General features: G+C 38.7%; 1 protein-coding gene across 2 annotated transcripts in view; it reads right to left on the bottom strand.

Moving 5' to 3' along the window:
• Xpo4 (exportin 4) overlaps nucleotides 1-20,272 on the bottom strand; it is an 83,128-nt gene that overhangs the window by 37,174 nt on the left and 25,682 nt on the right. For both annotated transcript variants that reach the window (XM_040740594.1, XM_040740595.1), the window contains exons 5-7: nucleotides 17,198-17,314; nucleotides 16,347-16,500; nucleotides 1,989-2,101 (exon numbers count right to left, since the gene is read on the bottom strand). In XM_040740594.1, the coding sequence (XP_040596528.1) occupies nucleotides 1,989-2,101; nucleotides 16,347-16,500; nucleotides 17,198-17,314 (384 nt within the window). The remainder of the gene's footprint in view (nucleotides 1-1,988; nucleotides 2,102-16,346; nucleotides 16,501-17,197; nucleotides 17,315-20,272) is intronic.

Here is a 20,272-nt window from a genome sequence, read left to right as displayed (position 1 = left end):
TTGATCAAAAGGGTAAGAAGAGAAGAAAAACTCTTGTTAACTTCTGAAGAGCAGAATGCAACCAAAATCATTTGCATTCCCGATCCATTCAATAAATTTAAGTCTTCATTCCATGTGACAGTGTATTTATCTACTGAAATCTAGCATAATAATGATATCTAATGGAAAAAGATTAAATTTGATAATTAATCCATGTAAGTGAAGATAAATTTAGCAAAACTCAAACAGAAAGATTAAGTTGTGGTTTTTGCTACAAATTAAAATTGTTTATATAAATTGCTTCAATGCAAAAGCTACACTCAAAAGCTACTAAAATAACAAAGTAGAAAAGGGTTAACTTTTGAATTCAAAGTTATTAGCATGTGGTAGTTCACAGCTGACAGTGGCAGCTGTCCGGTTTGTCTAGACAGCTGTTCAGACACAGAAGAGTTGCTTGCAGCATTGCCAGCAAGTTTTTCGCCTTTTCACAAACTGCTGGAGTGGGACTTACTTTCTGTTGAACAAATACAAAGAACTGAACTTGGACTCCTATCAAAACAATTCCTGCCAGATGAGGCAGCCCACAGAGTGCTTATGTTTTTAGATTTTTTCCTCGTTTGAAAAAGGAAAACCTAAGGTGATTAACGCTCAGACTGAGCATTTCCATAGAAAACATCTTTTATGAAGGGTAGAGATGAGCCTTGGTGGCACAGTGCTTGTCAGGAATGCACAATACCCTGGGCGTAATCTCTAGAACTTCAAATCAAGTCACTATAGCAGAAAAAACCTTTTTTTCAGTACCTAAGATGGACAAATATGCTTTAAACTTTAAAATATATGCCACAGTACTGAAATATCTTAAATGGTTCAATCACAAAAGGCTCATTCATACTTCAAGATACATTAAAAAAAAGAAACTATAATGATTCAGATTGAACAAAATTGTCTTCTTTTAGTTTAGATTTACTGGTTTTTACTTTGTATAAGTCACTGATCTAACAATATACCTGCTCTGTAACTTCAAATTACCACCCAACACACACATACAGAAAGACAGACAGAGACACACACACACATCACACATATTTTTTTAATTCTAAAACTCACTGGCACATGTGGGAACACTTGGCTTGATTCTTGTAGCTAACTGATTCTAAGAGACCTGTAAAATTATAATTGAAATATTTAAGACAAATTGCTCCTAACATCATCTTAGTTCAGATCTTATAAACGGTAAGTAAGGCCGCCAGGGGAACAGTTCTCGGCATGTAGTCCAGGGAGCCTTGCTTCCTAGGCCACTGCACTAATGCGCCCCTGCTCTTCCTTTTGCACTGCATGCATGCACATAGTGGGCTTTTCCTGAGGTCACATGACGTAAAATACCAACTGAATGAAACACAAAACAAGAAAAACTGGTTGTCTTTTATTAAATCAGACTCTAGAGAGATTTGTAAAAATATAGAGCAAACAAAACAAAAACACCAGTTATTTTCATTATACTTGTTAAAGTATTTATTGAAGTTATTTATATTACAATGTAATAGTGAAATAAAATACTTTTTAAAGTTTTCAGTCTGAATTTTTCAGTTTATTTTTTATTATCAGAACATGTTATTTTTTAGTAAAAAAAAAAAACCTCATACCACTATCTTCTTTTGCTTCTATAAGTTTGAATTTGCAATGAGATAATAGCTATGTAACCCACATAAACAAAAGCTAGTAGGAAACTCTGAATTTTAAGAGTGTAAAGGAGTCCTGTGATTACAAAGTGTAAGAAGTTCTGCCTGAGAAGAAGTTAGAAGCCCTTCAACATGAGATAGCTTCTCCTAAGAAGGATCTAAGCTCTTCATAATGAGATAATATTTGTACATTAGCAAGATTTGTCATATTTCTCCTTTAGCAGAAAAACCAACAAGGAAAAAAGAAATCTGTCCTGTTTTACTTTAGAAATACCAAGGCATTTCCTCTTATCAGGTCCCCTGTTACCAGAGACAAAGACTAGGACTTACTGTGAAGAAAAGGTCCATGACTCTGCTGTCAAGAAGGGTCTCCCGCCAGGACTCTGTTGGCTTCAACAGCACATTTTGTGAGGATTCAAACATAGCTATATAATGTCTGCCCAGTTATCTAGTGTCAAGGTCAACAACAATAACATTCTTACTTTGTCGAAACTGTAAGTATACCCTAAATATAACAGGAGCCAGCCAGAAAGAATGCAATGGAAACAGTTTAAGCCTCTTCACATATGCTACATAATTCATGCATGAAGCTAAGGAATAAAAGGCATTAAGTGCTGAAAAAAAGAATGCTATAGGAATGTAAGATAACCGTTTTAGTCATTGTGTATATCACATCATGGGGATATAGAAATCTTGACAATCAGTCATCTTAATAGAGGCAACAGAAGAAAAAACATGACTTAAAAACAGATATCAGAAGCTAAATACAAAAAAAAAACCAAAACCAAAACAAAACAAACAAACAAACAAACAAAAAAAACAGGCCTGCAAATCTGCCCTATCACTTTCCCCAATATCTTAAACAGCTAAAATCATACATACTAAATGTGTCTCACATAGACTATAGGGAAAAACAGCAGTTTTCCAAAAGAAATATGTTCACAGGAAAACAGAAAAAGAACATGAAAGTGTAACTATGCTTCATACTGAAATGGAAAAACTGAGATCACAGCAACCCAACAAGTTAAAAAAATAATTAAAAAGAATTAAGCAAGTTGACAGAAAACAGATGCTGATTTAAAATTCACATAGGCTTGAGGGAGGCAAAGTGACCTGGATCCCCAGGACTCACTAGATAGCCAGATAGCCTATTTGGTAAGCTCCAGGCCAATGAGAGCACCGTCTCAAAAAACAATATGGACAGCCCCCAAGGAATGACTTCTGAATTGTTCTCTACACAAACATACACAGATACACCAATATACATGAGAACACACACATACACACACAAAATGAGTAAACAAGCTTTCCTATAGACTCAAACAGTATATAAAATGTTGAGGTATTCAATATCAAATATGCTTCAAATAGAATAACTTTTTTGTAAATAGATTAACCATCATATATATATATATATATATATATATACACATACACTTTTAGGTACTGATGAATTGTATGGCCATATTGACTGCAGCTTTAAGAAATGAGAGGCTGCCTTGCACTGGGAAACAAAGCCTGAATTAGGCATAATTCTCATTCAATGAGAAATCTGGATATAGGCATCTAAGATGACACTCTGCAAAAATTATTTGCAGAGAAAATTGAAGGCTGTAACAAGGCTTTGGTAGCTACTCGTTAAAAGATGGCTGTTTGTAAGAATGTCTTTTTGTCAATCAAGCAGTAGTGGTGCATGCCTTTAATCCAGCAGAGGCCAGGGGATCTGAGCTCAAAGCCAGCATAGTCTACAGAGAGAGTTGTAGGACTGCCAGGGCAACACAGAGAAACCCTGTCTTGGAAAACAAAACAAACAATTTTCTTTTCTTTTGGTCCCTGAAGGTAGGTGGAGAGGGCATTGAGTTGTCTTAAGAAAGGAAGTCACTGCTTCTTTCTGAAGTCATTCCTAAACTCCTGCAATTCTGACTAGCAAAAGTGAAACCCAACAGGCTCATTTCACAGTTCCCTCTTCCTTTATCTGCCCCCTTGTGGACAGAAAGAATGAAACCCCTGAAAAAGCAGGGTCATCAATGCAAAGTGAATTCATCTCCCCAAAGCACCAGCTACAGTCAGCACAACACACTAGCAGAACCGCTGGTTACCGTTAGAAAAACAAACTGAAAGATCTACTGATGACATTATTATTTATTCCACAAATAGTCTACTGGATATTCTCTTTTACATGCTTTGGAAAGTCACAGTAAAGCAGCTCAGGGATCTTCTGGGCTCAGAACAGATTATTTAGGAAAAGAAACAAAGGCTCTATATACATCATGAAACAGAGAACCAACCTATTCATCTTGTTCTAGCTTTAGTGCTGTTTTATTAATTTTTATTATGTGAAAGGTCAGTAATGAAACATAATTAACTACTGTATGACCTAAAATGGTGTGATGTGTGTATATGTAGTACAGAGATTGCGTGATACTGTGAGGGGAACTTGTACATGTAAATCTAGACCATATCAAGATGATGTAAAGAACTAAGGTAACTCAGTTTCTTGTTTGTAATTCAAATATTTTTGTAATCAAAGAGATTTCAAATGCTATTTCGATCCCCAAGTAATTCTTAATGTAGAAACACATTTTTAAAAAAAGAAAAATAGATGAAGTCACTATGGTCAGAACTTAGAAATATAACTTTTCTACTCTTAAAACAATGTCTTGAAACTATTGAGCTAGGTGCAGTGGCATATACCTTTACTTCAAGCACTCAGGAGGCAGAAGCAAGTGGATCTCTATGAGTTTGAGGTCAGCCTGGTCTACATAGTGAGTTGTAGGACAGTCAGGACTATATAGATATACCTTATCTCAAAAACAAAACAAACACAAACAAAAAAATTGTGTGCTGGCAAGATCATCCAACAAGTAAAAGCACTTCTGAGTCTGATGCCTTGCCTGAGGAGCTCAATCCCCAGAAGCCACTTAAAGGTAGAAGGGGACCCATTCTACAGCTTTGTCCTCTGACTTCCACATGTACCACGGCACTTTCACGCAAAAAATTATTTGAATGTTAAAGCAAATTTTGTTAAAAAAAACTTCAATTAAACAATAGTAGTTCTTTTACAAGACTGAAAAGTTTTGGTTCTCACTGACCACATTAAAGAAACATGTCATCGATAAGAGAGTGGTCTGCTAATGAGCAATCTTTCATTATACATAGTACACAGAGTCAGATTTTATGGAGCACAAGAATGACAGTAGTAACAAACAACAAAATATCTGTACACCCCAAATTTCTTTGAGCCTTAATTTTAAATATGTAAGTATCTGTATAATTTATATTTTATATAATACTTCATTTGTAACCAACAAAATATTCATATAGAGCTGCATTCTGTTTTTTAATAATCCTCTGTTACTTTTAAAATTGTGTCTACCCCATCTAACCTTCCCTTCCTCATGTTTGGCCAAATTAAGAAGCCTAGTATGTGTGCTCTGTCCCTGTACTAAGCACAGGCCCACTCATTCTCAGCCAGGGTTCTAAGCAAAGGGTCATGCTTAGGTGCTAAAACTGTCTTCTAAGCTGAGCCATCTTAGTTACTTGGAAAATCAGTCAGAGCCACATGTAAATTCTACTATACCTTCGAGCAGAAACTAACTCAGCATTCCCTGCCCCTCTCTACAAAGAGCCTCTCAAATTTTCAGCAGAGGAAAGCTCACAAGGCTCTGAGAAATCAAAAGCACATCTTCACCACCTGCCCTATTCTTTAACTACAGGACCAAGACAAACACATACTAGGCCAAGAGCAGAGGTCAAGTTTAATCACTCGCTACCAGTGACTCTCACTGGCTAATCCTACTAAGTCTTCTGTGTCAAGTTCTTGAACAACAGACTGCTCTCAGCAAGCACATCCATCTCAACTACAGGGCAGGGCTGTAGTCTGCAAATACTTTGAAAACCTGCAGGGGATGTGGTTCAGTTGGTGAAGTGATTATTCTGCATGCACGCAGACTTAAGATTCAGCCTCCACCACTCCATAAACTGGGAGCATGTGCCTATAATCCCCTAGGCAGACACAGGCAGAAGGATGGGTACAGACACAGTACTGAAGAGGATACAGGACATGGAAGAGCCAATATATTCTTGTATGTTGCAAGGATAATACAAAATGATATAGCTGCCACAGGAAACAATGCAGAGAACCTGGATCAAGACTGTTACCAAACCAGGAAGGGCACACACCTTTAAGTCTGCACTTAGGAAGTAGGTACAGAAGGCTCAGGAGTTCAAGGCTATCCTTGACTACATAAAACCCTGTCTTCAACAGAAACCAAAACAACAAAAGCACCAGAACAGCCATGTCAAGGACACCAATGCTTTAGATCCACGGGAAATAGCAAAGCTTTCTCTCCTGGTTCAAGTGTATTGATAGTGTTGATAATGTGCAGAAAATACCCAAGCTAGTTTCCCCTACACCCCCATGTTCATGGCCTAAAGACTATCCTCTACAGAGAGGACCTTTACAAGATTAGCTAAACCTACTTCCTCAATTCAGCTGTATACCATAAATCCTGCCTCTATGTTTGTATGCAGTAATCTCTGCCTCCTTGTTCAACTGTATACAGTAACTGCGCTGAGCTTCCCAGGTGCTGCAGTTTCTCCATCAGAACGCCCAGTCCACCTGATTTAAATTTGTCTGTGTCTTTTCTTCATTCCCTGAAACCATGCAGACACAGCACCCTAAGTGAATTTTAAAAACAGAGTCTAAGAGCAAATGTTCCAATAGCTTCAACAACATGTACCCAATCAAATGACATTTCCATTACTTTTATTCAGGCAAGCTCTGCACATTTGGGTACCAATGACAAGGATGCTGCTTTGGAGGCTGGCTCAGAGACTTCTATGCAATTAAATCTTCTACATTCCACTCTGATACACTGACTACTCATGCATTACAGTGGCAGGGCTAGTCATTAAAGCTGGTGGGAGATAAAAAAGCATAGTTTACTGTCTTGGCTACTTTCCTATTGGCGTGAAGAAACACCATGACCAAAGCAAGTTTAAAAAAATGTAATTAGGGCTTGCTCACGGTTTCAGAGGGTTAGTTCATTATCGCTGAGGTGGGGAGCATGGCAGCAGGCAGGCAGACATAGAGCTAGGACAGTAGCTGACGGTCTACATCCTATTTACAAGTGTGAAGGAGAGAAATAACTAGGAACAGTATAGGCTTTTGAAATCTCAAAGCCCATGCCCCCAGTGACACACCTCCTATATCAAGGCCACACCTTCTACACCTTACCAAATTTCTATCAACTAGGTACCAAGCATTTAAGTATAGGAGCTTATAGGGGGAGGGCACCATCATCCAAACCACCAGATTTGTTCTTTCAAGGAATTAAAAAACAAAAAAATAGCTGAGATGTAGGCTCACAGTGTTAACCCTTATCACAGGGTTAACCCTAATCACTGAAGCTCTCTCAGTGGACATGTGCGATCTTCATCTAAACAAATATACAATGTTACCAAGAGCACTGTCAGAACACTTAAAACCACCTTTGTATGTTCAACTGAGTGGACCAGTAATTTTCCATTAGTGGCAATCGATCTGTACAATTTCACCAGTGCAATTAGGAACTCAAATCTAGCCAGACAGCAGTGGTACACGCCTTTAACCCCAGCACTCGGAAGGCAGAGGTAGGCAGCTTGAGTACAGCCTGGTCTACAGAGCGAGTTCCAGGACAGCCACAGAGAAACCCTGTTTCAAAAATCCAAAACCTACATGGTCATGATGTGCTTTCTACAGACCAGCTTTCTAAAAACAACAAAAACTCTGCGGCCTGAGTTCAAATGCACAGAAAGACATTCGAGAAACCATTTTAGGAATCAATAAACCAAACCTCTGCATAAACAGTCCTGACCTTTTCATGACTGTTGCCACTTAAATTTGAGGCAAGGAAGGCCTATATAACTCAGAGGGCAGCTCTCTTCCCACCACCATCACTTTCCAAATTAAGCAACACCACACTTTAAGCTGCAGAGCACATTGCATGACTGCCTTGCTGTGGCATCCACAGAGAATGATTGAACTGAAATAACCTAGGCTGCTGGCTCATGGAATTAAGAACTCAACAGACAGAATTCCTGATAAGTGCTACACAATTTTAAACCATTTTCTAGTGAGAAATATTATAGTAGTTAAATAAGACTTGCCCAGACTGACACCTGAATAAATGAATTAACTTCCTGAGTCGAAAGGTAAAGAGTACCAAACAATGCTGCCACTGACACACGAGCTTCAGCTTCTAAGACACCGTGGCCTAAGTTTTCTACGTAGTTGAGTGGAGACGGTGAAAGCAAGTTCACTCCTAGACTTCATTCCTTCCACTCTTGTGCAAACTTAACCTACAAATACCATGTGAACACTGTGTGGGGTAGAAAGGGAACATAAACTGGCTTTGGAAGCACAAACTTAGTCCACCTTCCATTCTCTGCCTCTGACAACTCTGACTCCCCGTTCCTGTACTCAAGTGCCCCTCTAAGGCAATGGCATAGAAGCACTGTGTGGTTCAGCACACAGAGGACAGGGCACAGAATGGACAGGAGGAAAGGCAGGTGGGAACAACATGTCCAGGAGCTACAAAACTAAACAGAATCTCCTGAACAACTATATAGGTTACAGTAGGCAAAATCAATTGTGCCAAAGACTAAAAAGTCTGTTCTTCAATGACTCTTTCCTCCTCCAATGACCCAGGATCAGAAAAATCTGCTGGGTTTGTTTGTGTTTGTAGAAAGGGGATGCTTTTTTTGTAATGTGTAGATGGAAGTTTCTGTCCCACCCAGTTCTGTAGCCATTTAGTTCCAAATAAACACACAGAGGCTTATATTAATTATAAACTGTTTGCTCAGGCTTATTTCTAACAAGCTCTTACAACTTAAATTAACCCATAATTCTTATCTATGTTTAGCTACATGGCTTGGTACCTTTTTATGCCCAACCATCTCACTTTCTGTCTGTCTGTACAGACCTGCAGATCTCTATAGTGACCTAGTGGCAAGCTGCATCCTCTGATCTTCAGAGAAGCTTTATTTGTAAAAACAAGGTATCACCACAGTAACATGGGGAAACCCCTGAAAAGACTAATGCACACAAATATTGATTACTCATTTTACCTACTCTCTTCCCAACTTGGCCTATCAGATAGCAATAGAAACATAAGTTGGTGTGAAACTGATTACCCAGAGAGGACAGAAGAAAATACTTCACAGCCCTACTTTATATCTGTATTTAAATATTCTACCAGATGCTCATTACTACACTATGTTCCTATACTTTCAAACAAACTTAGAGCTGATCCAGCCAGAAGTTAATAAAACCCTGCATCATGAAGACAAGCACCCCACACTACCAAGCAGCTTCCTACCTCTCTCATCAGCCGAGCCTAGGCTATCTTAACATCTATATCACTGGCCTAACACTACAGCATCACACCTTTCCTAAATCCTAACTTCTCCTCTCGCCTTGGACAATAAGTATTCTTCTTCCCAATACTTCAAATACAAAATGCATCACCCCTGACTCAAACTTCCAGTCTGGAGGCAGCATAGCTGACATATTCTGTGGAATATCTATAATCACCTTAGTTCTTCACTCACTAGGCATGACTCAATCTCTAAAATACAGCTTTGCCCTTCTCCCACAGGTTCAATTAAGTCTAAAAGATACGAGATGCAACTGAAAAATAATCTCCCAGTTAACCTTGGCAACAGGTGCTACCTTTATTTGACACTCATCTTTTCTTCTCCCATCTTCTCAGTCTCCTTGGCTTCTGTTTTCAAAGACCATGGCTTTCTGTTACCCTTTGCAAGACTGATCCCACTACCTTAATTTCAAAGTTACACATCACAGTAATAACTTCCCAAATTCTTTTTTTTTTTTTTTTTGGTTTTTCGAGACAGGGTTTCTCTGTGGCTTTGGAGGCTGGCCTCGAACTAACTTCCCAAATTCTATCTTCACTTCAAATCATTCCCCAAAATGCAATTCTACTAACAGGGTGCATGGAGGCATGTACCTAACCAGTAAAGCAGCATGATAAACCTTGGCATGCCAGATATTTTTAAAGCTTGACAGAGACATAATTCACATACTATACAATTTGTTCAGTGACTCAATAGTTTTACTCCATTCACAGTTATGTACCATGAACACATCTAATTTTAGAACAGACTCATCACCCCAGAAAGAAGTTTGGTATGCTTTGCAGTCATCTCCTATGTCTTCCCAGACACCCGTGCTCTATCTAGGTAACCACTGAGTGTTCTGTCTCCAATTTGCTCATTCTGAATACTGCATATAAAGCAATCATGTATTAAAGTACTTGCTAAGTGGTTTCTTTCACAACAGACTCTTTCTTAGTATAGTGTTTTCAAAGTTTGACTGTGTTACAAATAACATTCCATTACATGGATATACCACATTTTATTTATTCGCTCATCAGCTGAGGGACCTTTGGTTTGTTTCCACTTTATGGAGAAAACGGCTGGGAACACTTACATGCACGTTTCTGTTTAGAGGACTACTGCCATTGGGGCCTGATAACTGTTTGCTGTAGGACCTCTTGTGCACCCTTCAGAGTTTACCAGTATCCTTGGTCTTTTCCCATGAACTGCCAATAGAACTACAATTGTGGCTCACTCACTTTACCACTTATGTATTTAGTTAAGTGGTAATAAATACATAAGTGGTAGAGTGAACAAGCATATTTGTTTTTAATAAACCAGTGGTTCCAATAAATAGTTTCTCCCACACTGATCCAAAGAACTCCAAACTGAAGAGTGGTTTGACTTGGTTTCATAGTTACAGAGACACCAACCATTCACTGACCAATAAGGCATTGTCCCAGTCTCTTCTACCTTTGTAATCAATAATCACCTGCTGGACACCCGGATATCCACATGTATATGAATAAAGGTGACTCATCACCTCACACTATACATGAAAAGTTACTCAAGGTGGATCAAAAAATACAGAAATCATAGAATATAAACCTGTGGGGCTGGAGAGACGGCTCAGCGGTTAAAAGCACTGACTGCTCTTCCAAAGGACCTGGTTTCAATTGCTAACACCCACATGGCAACTCACAACTGTTTGTGACTCCTGTTCCAGGGGATCCAACACCCTCACACAGACATATATGAAAGCAAAACATCAATGTACATATAATACAAATAAATAATTAAAAAAATAAAAAGCTGTGTCACCATGGATCAGATTGTTTCTGATATGCAGTAACAAATTCTTAAAAGTTAGGTAAATGGAACATCATTGAAACTATAAATTTCTATGCTTTGAAGCCTACCACAAAAAGTAAACATGACTATACCTGCATGTGCTGCTTACTGGTTTGCTTCTCATGGTCTGCATAGCTTCATTTCTTTAACAATCCAGGACCAACTACCTAGGGATGGCACCGCCCATAGGCCAATCTGATGGGGGGATTTTCTCAACTGATGTTCCCTCTTCTCAAATGACCCTTGCTTATGTCAAGCTGACAAAAAGATTAACCAGCTCAAAGTCATGAAACAAAAGAATCTCATGAGCAAGCAAGATGTAGTGTTACAAACTCAGAGTCCTAGCTCCAGCTTGAAGGAGCAAGGGATGAATGCCTGCAACCAAGTGCCCACCTTGTTTTCTCCACTTATATAGCTCAGCGCATGCCTTTAAAATTTGAGTACTGGGAATCTGAAGCCAGACTGGTCTAGATAAGGAGTTCTGGGTCAGCCAGGGCTACATAGTAAGATCTTGTTTCAAAAAATGGAGGAGGGGAAAAAAAAGAAAGAGGAAGAAGAAAGAGTTCCCCACACCAATTAATGTCACCAAGGTAACCAACCCCACAGGCGTGCCCAGGGCCCATCTCCTGGGTGATTCTAGCATCTGTCAAGTAAATGAACATAGACAGCTTATTTAGCATGATATCATTCTAAATCAAATACATTTGACACAAGCTAGGCTAAGACTTTTTTGTTTTGTTTTGGGTTTTGTGTTTGTTTGTTTTTGTTCTTGGGAGACAGGATTTCTGTGGCTTTGGAGGCTGTCCTGGAACTACCTCTGTAGATAAGGCTGGTCTCGAACTCACAGAGATCTGCCTGCCTCAGCCTCCTGAGTGCTAGGATTAAAGGCGTGCACCACCAACACCCGGCCCGAGGCTAAGACATTTTATGAGGCCTGTTTTCTCTAAAAGGTAGTCATTTTTTATAATTGATCAACATGCATTTTAATTAAATTTCACTATTTGATCCTCTCTATGGTACAAATCTAAATATTTTTCCCTATGAATTGAATATGATGATGGATGGATCTCCAAGTAATTGTCAAAATTATAACTTAGTCAGAATTGGGTTCTTTAAAAAGGATTTCCATTAATTATGTCTAAACTGTATCTTGGTTTAATGCCATTGCCAAGTTTTCTTAAACTGAAACGTATGTACTCAAAGGAATATTCAGCTGTGGTTCAGCTCACCAATCATTGATCGCATAAACATTCATAAGCATGAAGTAGAAAAATATTCTCAAGAGCCAGGCATGGTTGGTACCTATGAGAACTTTTGAAGCTGAGACAGGAGAACTGAAAGCCAAAGCCAGTGTCTCCAAAAAATTTTTTAAAGTATCATTTATGTATATGGTGTCTGTGCATGTATGTATGGGTATTCATGGAGGCTAGAGGAGGATATTAGATCTCCTGGAGTCAAACAGGCAGTTGACACATCAGTGCTGGGAACCAAACCTGAATCCTCTGGAAGAGCAGCAAGCATTTTTACAATTAGCCATCCTTTCGGATTCCTGGTCCTCTCTTTGGGTCTCGTGTATAGCAGGCTGGCCTCAAACTCACTATGTAGCCAAGGATAACCTTGAAATTCTGATTCTCCTGACTACCTCCTGAAGGCTGAGATCACAACATGAACACCTCACCCAACAGCCCTCAAGACCTTTAGACGAATTACATCTTCCTTTGGTAACACTGCAGTAATTACTTTCCAACACTTTATCTAAGGACTTCATAAAATATTTTGTGTGTATCTTTCAGACAAACTTTGTTTCCAAACTCTTAGGGAACTGTTTTTCTTTTCAAAACTAACTCTCTGCCAACTATATTTTCCCCTAAAACACTTTAGAATTGGCTATGACATATGCAGTGCAATTTTTGTTATTTCACTACATACATAATTAATGTTTTGATAGCTCCATATGGACTGGTACTTTTAAAATCTGTTCCTAGTTTTTTCTGTTTTCTAGAAACTCAGTCTTGCTATGTAACTCTAGCTGGCCTTCAACTCACAGTAGTCTCCTTCCTCAGTCTCACAAGTGAATGCTGTGATTACAGGCATGTACTACCTACCATATATGACCTCTTTTTTTTTTTCTCCCCCAAGACAGGGTGTCTCTGTGTAGCCCTATGCTGAAACTAACTCTTTAGACCAGGCTGGCCTCAAACTCTGAGGTCCACCTGCCTCTGACTCCAGAGTGCTGGGATTAAAGGCATGTGCCATCACCGCCCAGCTCCATGCATATTATTTTATGTATATTGGAGTTTTGCCTGTGCACCATATGAGTGCCTGGTGTTCAAGTGGGCCAGAAGAGGGCATCAGAGCTCCTGAAAGAGTTAAGATGGTTGTGTGCTGGGGAACAAGCATGCTACAAGATGCTAAGTCATCTTTCTACCCCTGCTTTTGGTTTGTTCTTTTTATTCTTCTCTCATAGAATACACCCCAACTACAGTTACTCCTCTCTCCCACACCTCCCATAACCCCCAGATCTACTCCTTCTGTTTCCCTTCAGAGCAAAGCAGGTCTCCCAGGGGCATAAACTGAACATAGCATAACAAGTTACAGTAAGACTGCCAGGCAAAGCCAGGCGTTGGTGGCGCATGCCTTTAATCCCAGCACTCGGGAGGCAGAGGCACGCAGATCTCTGTAAGTTCGAGACCAGCCTGGACTACCAAGCGAGTTCCAGGACAGCCTCCAAAGCCACAGAGAAACCCTGTCTCGAAAAAAAAAAAAAAAAAACACAACAACAACAACAACAACAACAAAAAAAGACTGCCAGGCAATAGTGGTGCATGACTTTAATCCCAGCACTCAGGAGGCAGAGGTAGCAGATCTCTGTGAGTTTGAGTCTATCCTGGTTTAGAGCTAGTTCCTGGTCATCCAGTATGAAACAAAGAAACGCTATTTTGAAAAAACAAAAAACAACCCAACAATAAATCACAATTAGGGTAGGAACAAACCCTTATATCAGGGTCCCATGAGGCAACCCAGTAGGAGAAAAAGGGTCCTAAGGGCAGGCAAAAGAGCCAGAGACACCTCTACTCCCACTATTAGGATTTCCACAAAGAACAGCAAACTAACAACCAGAACATCTTTGTAGAGGACCTAACACAAGTCCATGAAGGCTCAGTGACTGCCCCTTTGGTTGCTATTGTTTTTTTTGTTTGCTTAGTTTTATTAAAAAAAAAAAAACTAGTCTAATCTCTCTTCACAAGATCCTACTACAGTGGTACTTCAACTATAATAATAGACTCTTTTGAATAAATTCTGAAAAACCATCCTTTAAAGACAAACAGGATAGAGAGATGGCTCAGTGGTTAAGAACACTGGCTGTTCTTGCAGAGGACCTGGGTTGGATTCCCAGCACCCACACAATGGCTCACAGCACTGTAACTCCTGCTCCAAAGGATCTGATAACCTCATCTGACCTCCATAGGGACCTAGCACACACAAGTGTGGTGAACAAACACACATGCAAGGCAAAAATCCATACAATAAAAGTAAATAAAGATACACACACACACACACACACACACACACACACACACACACACACACACACACACACACAAAAGCAAGCAAGCAAGCCAAGTTGGATGTGGTGAACATGCATCTGTAATTCTACCACTTAGGAGAAGGAGGAAAACATGATCGTGAGTTAAGACCAGATTGTTAGATTTTGAGGTCCTGCCTTACCTCATTGGGAGGGATGTAAAAGAAAGGAAAGAAAACTGAAAGCAAACAATATTATATTAAAAAGAAAATATTCTGAGCAGTGGATCAGTGTCTACCCCTGGAATACAGTCATCGTGTGCCCATAGCACAAAGAGGGATGATGCTCTCTCAGCCTGGACTCTTAGGGGAGTGCCTGGACCCTACCCTGAGTGAAATGACAGACTCTAGATATCCCCTATGTGGAAGGAATTGGCGATAGGGTGGGAGGCTGGGGGGATGGGGAATGCGGGAGGAGGGGAGAGAGAGGGAACTGGGATTGACATGTAAAACAAGCTATTTAAAATTAAAATTAAAAATAAAAAAAGGAAATATTTTAAAAATGAAGTTAAAGTATGTGCCTAGGAGTGACACGCTGGAGAGCTGACACAGAAGGATAGTTGTGGGTTCAAGGCCAGTCTGGGCTTCAGTATCAGTTCTCTCAAAACTTCAAAGCAAAAAAGAAGGTATGAGTCCTTTGCAACTCTAAAGACTTAAATGTACAAATTAAAGATATATATAGTTGGTTAATGGATAAAAGATAAAGGATAGGCATAAAAGGAGAATATGGTTAACTTGATAGCAAGCTTCATTCCAATGTGACTGCCCTTGGCAAAGAAGCCTGGAGAATTCCTGGTTTAACAAGTCAGTGGTTCACTTTATCTCATACCACCTGCCTTTCCCAGTTAGTTTTCTAGTAGGTAAATATAGTAACTTGAAAATGGCAATCACTGCTCACAGTTTTGCAGGTCTCAAACCTATGCATACGAATGCAACAGATCTTGGCTATGTTGGAACAAAGATGAGCCTTATCCTAAGCCTCTAATAAAACTCACCATCCATTACTAGTCTTCTTGGAAGCAGCATTTTCCTCTGAAACACTGTCCTAAAGCCTCAGGAAAGGGCTGATTAAAGACATCTAGAACAGGGTATATTTAATGTTCTATACCAGGTACAAATGTGTAACATGGCATATGACAGTTATAAAGGAGCATGACATGGGACGTTAACTGTAGACTATTTTGTTCAAAGATACCAAGAGTTCCGTAACAGCCGTCAACTCTGAGTGTGCTAACTATGCTGCTTCATTTAATTTACTCAATGCACAACATCCTCTCTGTTTGGAAAAATTAAGATTCAAAAGGTCCAACTATTTGCTGGCGATCAATTGAGGCTTGAACCAGGTCTGCCTGATTGAACAGCGCTACAAGCAGGCACTACAGTACCCTAAGACACAATATAACATTCGGCAGCAGATGCTCTGAACTGAAAGCATACCACTAACTTACTACATACGCTTCAACAGTTTGTAATGACTAAACCAGAGCCTTTCTAACTAAAGAAAGTCAGTCAAAAATTTTTAATTTAATCACATGCAAGGAAAAAATGGTTCTACTGCTGAATAAACATGCATTTAGCACATTTTGTCTTTTCCTTCCCAGGAGTACTGTCCTCTTCCTCAGTCAGCAACAGCCTTATTAGACACCAAATGTTTTCATACACTCAACCCTCTTCAACAAAGTAGTAAATTCGACTTTACATGTTCTACATAGTCTACTGTATTATGGTATAATAGAATTCCATTTCTCCAAAAAGAAGAAAAAAAGCTTCCATTCCCTTAAAAAAAAAAAGCCAAGGACATAAAGGCCAGGGCTTCATGATTAAGCCTTCTACAAAGGCACCACAAATCAACCCTTCCCGTTGTTAAAAGGATATAATTTGGAGGGAGAAAATTCCAGCTCAGAACTTGGTTGGCTAGTGCAAGGTACCGCTGAAACACTGAAGACATCTGAGCATTGAGGCTCTCCCGCCTGCTGAACTCCTGCAGAACTCCAACCGTTAACATGAAGATCTGGCGAAGGTCTTCTTCCTACGGTCAATAAATCATACAAAGTTTTGCATGATTCTTACTCAAAATTCATTCCTTTTTAGAATCACAAAGCAAACAAGAACCTTAAGGTTTCCATTAGACTGCTCTACTAGAATGTTCTCCATCTTGAAGCCTCTAACTGAAATTTACATCAGTGTGCTTCCAAGTGACACCATTTACTGTTATATAAATGCTTCTTCATGCAGGAAAGCCTGTAGGGTAAATGTGACTGTAGAGCTGGCAGAGTCAGTTGCTGTAGCGCAGAGCCTTAGGACTCAAGCCAATGCCTTCACATAACTTTACTCCAGAGCCAAACAATACACGCGAGAGACAAAGAACCCACACCATCTGCAATAACATTTTAAATACATGGCATTGTGCCAGTCCTATTTTTAAGGCCAGCAGAATCCTATCAATTGAAATAGTTATATCTAAACATTATAAAATGATGAACTAAGGATTACTGATTATAATACTCTTTTGTCATTTAAAGAGGTGAACTGAATAATTAACTTCAACTTATCAATTACAACAATCAAATTTAGCAATTTACTACATCCTATGAAATCTCAGCACAAGTCTTCAGACATAAAACACCAAACATTCAAAACAAATACTCTTGCCATTAGGAACAAACTGGGCAAGGAGTAAACTGTCCAATAATTAAAGCACAAAACAGATATACCAATACCAATACCTGAAAAACTCGTTTGCAGTTACCGTGGAATTCCATACTCAGTCCAATGTTGCTAGTTTTACTTGAACTTGAGAACTCACTCAATAGTGCAGTTAGAATAGAACAGGCCAGAGTTTGCTATATTCAATAAGAAATAATTGTAAGGCATTAATTACTTTTTTCAAAGTCTTGTTTCAACAGATTTTATTCAAACATATTCTCTGTGTGCTGTCTGTTTGAGCTTTAGAGCTTCTAACTCCCCAGCAGAGAACTGGTATGACTTAAGACTGGCTCTCCTTTCAAAGTAATGTGGTAAATGTTAAGCGTACACCTCGACTCCAGTTATACAAATCAGGAGAGGACTGGAACTCAGGATATGACTCTACTCAATCCCAGAGTTCAACTGACATTTTAAATAACTGCTAAATAATTAAATGTCCTGCTTCATTTAACTTACACAACAACCCATACATTCACTTTATACTTGAAAAGGGTGATTACCAGAGGCCACCAACATTCAGACTCGTGCCTCCCACTCTATGTTTTGCTGCTATGTAAAATGCATTCTCAAGGAGATGAAAGGTAATACAGATTTTAGTCTCCAAAATATCAAACAGGTAGTACTTCCAAACTTTTTAAATCAAAGAAAGAAACAGTTTCCTTTTCACTGGATCCACCAGCTAGAATACCAACTCATTAATCTTCTTCACAGACTATTTAGAGTCAAGGTAAAAAGGATGGAGATAAGGATATGAATTATTTTGGCACATTTCCAGGGGTTAAACAGAAATATGCACACTACCTCTGAACAACCGAAAGATTAAAGTCAAGATGATACTATTTCTGCAAGCTTATACAACAGCTGAACACAGTGGGACCCACCCCACCAACTGCAGCATCTTTGTTCAGAAATGCTTCTGATGTTAGTACCTTGACCTTACAGATGCTTAGCTTGGCAAATCTTAGGAAATAAATACAAAGTTAAATTCCTAAAGACTGTAGGGCTGATACTTGCTTAAGGTAAGTAAGTGATAGTTACGTGGATGAACAATATACAATATACCACGTTTTAAAAAGGCACTTAAAATTTTCCTTTAAAAACATTTTTTTAAATAAATTTTTTTTTGGTTTTTTCAAGACAGGGTTTTCTCTGTGGCTTTGGAGGCTGTCCTGGAACTAACTCTTGTAGACCAGGCTGGTCTCGAACTCACAGAGATCCGCCTGCCTCTGCCTCCCGAGTGCTGGGATTAAAGGAGTGTGCCACCACTGCCCGGCCATTTTTTAAAATTTTAAAGGAAGTAGTTACTGTTTACCTCTTAACCTCAATCACATTAAGCACAGGTATGCAACTTCATGCAGGCTGTAAAATCCAGAAGTTATCTATCAAAGTGCCTTCTACACACATATACACTTTTTTTGTTGTTAATAATTGGCTGTACTGAGGGTTGAACCCAGATCATTGTGGTCATTTGCCCTGCCCCCACACTCAAAGTTTATCTCAAAATACACACTTACTTGAACATAAAAGTTCCCTCAGCTCCAAGTCTTCAAGAAAAATATGTGCCTGTTTAAATATCACTGGTGGACTGAGAAAAATGGTCTGAGTAGAAATCAGGTACAAGCACCTCAGATAGAGAGCAATTATTCCTGTCCTACTGTTCAAAGGGACTTCAGACATTAACCAAGTAAAATAATCTTCATTTTAAAAAGGTTTCCTTTTAAATGGTGATTAAAGTGTCATCAGCTGAGTGTAGAGGTATAGTCCATAGTTCTCCAAATTCTCAGTATTTGGAGGCTGTGGCAAAGGGATCATTTGGAACCAACTTTAAAATACCGTAACACTGCCTGAAATATACTCCCCAAAAAGTTAAAAAGGAAACAAAAGCACCAGCAGTAATACTTCACAGGTACATTTAAATAAAATCAATCATCTTCCAACGTGATTATATGCATAAACACACACACTGAAGTACATTTATGAGCAAATTGGTGGCAGAAATATACTAAATAAAATAAACAAAATTAAATTAATAAAACTTGGAGAAAAATATTAACTCACATGACCTAATAACTTCTGAGACTATAATTCTAAAGACAATTTATAGTAGCCTATATTTTGTAACTCTCAGTCTTAGCATTTAGTCCATCCTTTCTAAATAAAACATTATTGGGACTATAATATTGTAAAGAAAGAAAATATTCAGAATCTCAGCTAAGATCTTGAGAATCAATCACGGGACACAATTCACACATGAACTTTCATGAAAACACTGAAGCTTCTGAAAATCCAGAATCTTATTTAATACAAACTGACATCATCCTTACAAAAATGCTCTAAAATACCTTCCACAAGCAATTTACAACTTAGGACAGGGTGGTTTCTGGTACTTTCACAAAGTGGTATAGTTTCAAACTATGGTCATACTCAAATTTTTAGTACAATGCCTAATTAATTATTAAAACATATATTCACAATAAAGATTTGCTTTAATATGAAATAAATATATCCAAAGCCATATTTATAGTCAAATAAGGAAAAACAAAAACAAAAAACCACAAGACAAGGCTAGTGAGAGCCTTACTGGGTGACTGAGGCTTTCAACAAGTAGATTTCCTTTAGCTACACAGTATAGCTCAGCAGAGGCCAGTTGCATCAATAAACAGAGCCATCCAACAAAGCAAGCTCCCATTAGGGATGCACATATTAATGCATAGAGACAAGTGAGTATATAGTCTCATTCTCTCTCCTACCCCACCCCTACTCTTCAGAATGAATGCACATTTACTAGAGAAAAGTGAGAGAAGAACCCTTGAGGGTGGAAGGAGCTCCTAAGGAGGTATACCCCTTTAGCCCTTATTCTTAATACATGAGCATCAAAAACAAAATGTGTTCTCATCACAAGTTTGGTTTTCTGAACATAAATACACTATTTTTAAATTGTTTTTTCAGCCTATGAAAATAATATAGTATAATCTTAATCTCAGAAAACCCAGAAGGTTAAAAAAAATCAAAGAAAATAAAATTACCTATAACCTTACTATCTGGGGGTTTTATAGCCCTTAATTTCTTAATGCATGTATACACATTATAGAACA

Source organism: Mesocricetus auratus, unplaced genomic scaffold (assembly GCF_017639785.1).
Source record: "Mesocricetus auratus isolate SY011 unplaced genomic scaffold, BCM_Maur_2.0 Super-Scaffold_100707, whole genome shotgun sequence".
Lineage (NCBI taxonomy): Eukaryota > Metazoa > Chordata > Mammalia > Rodentia > Cricetidae > Mesocricetus > Mesocricetus auratus.
The sequence above is the reverse complement of the archived record's forward strand: the minus strand, read 5'-3'. Positions and strand labels throughout refer to the sequence as shown.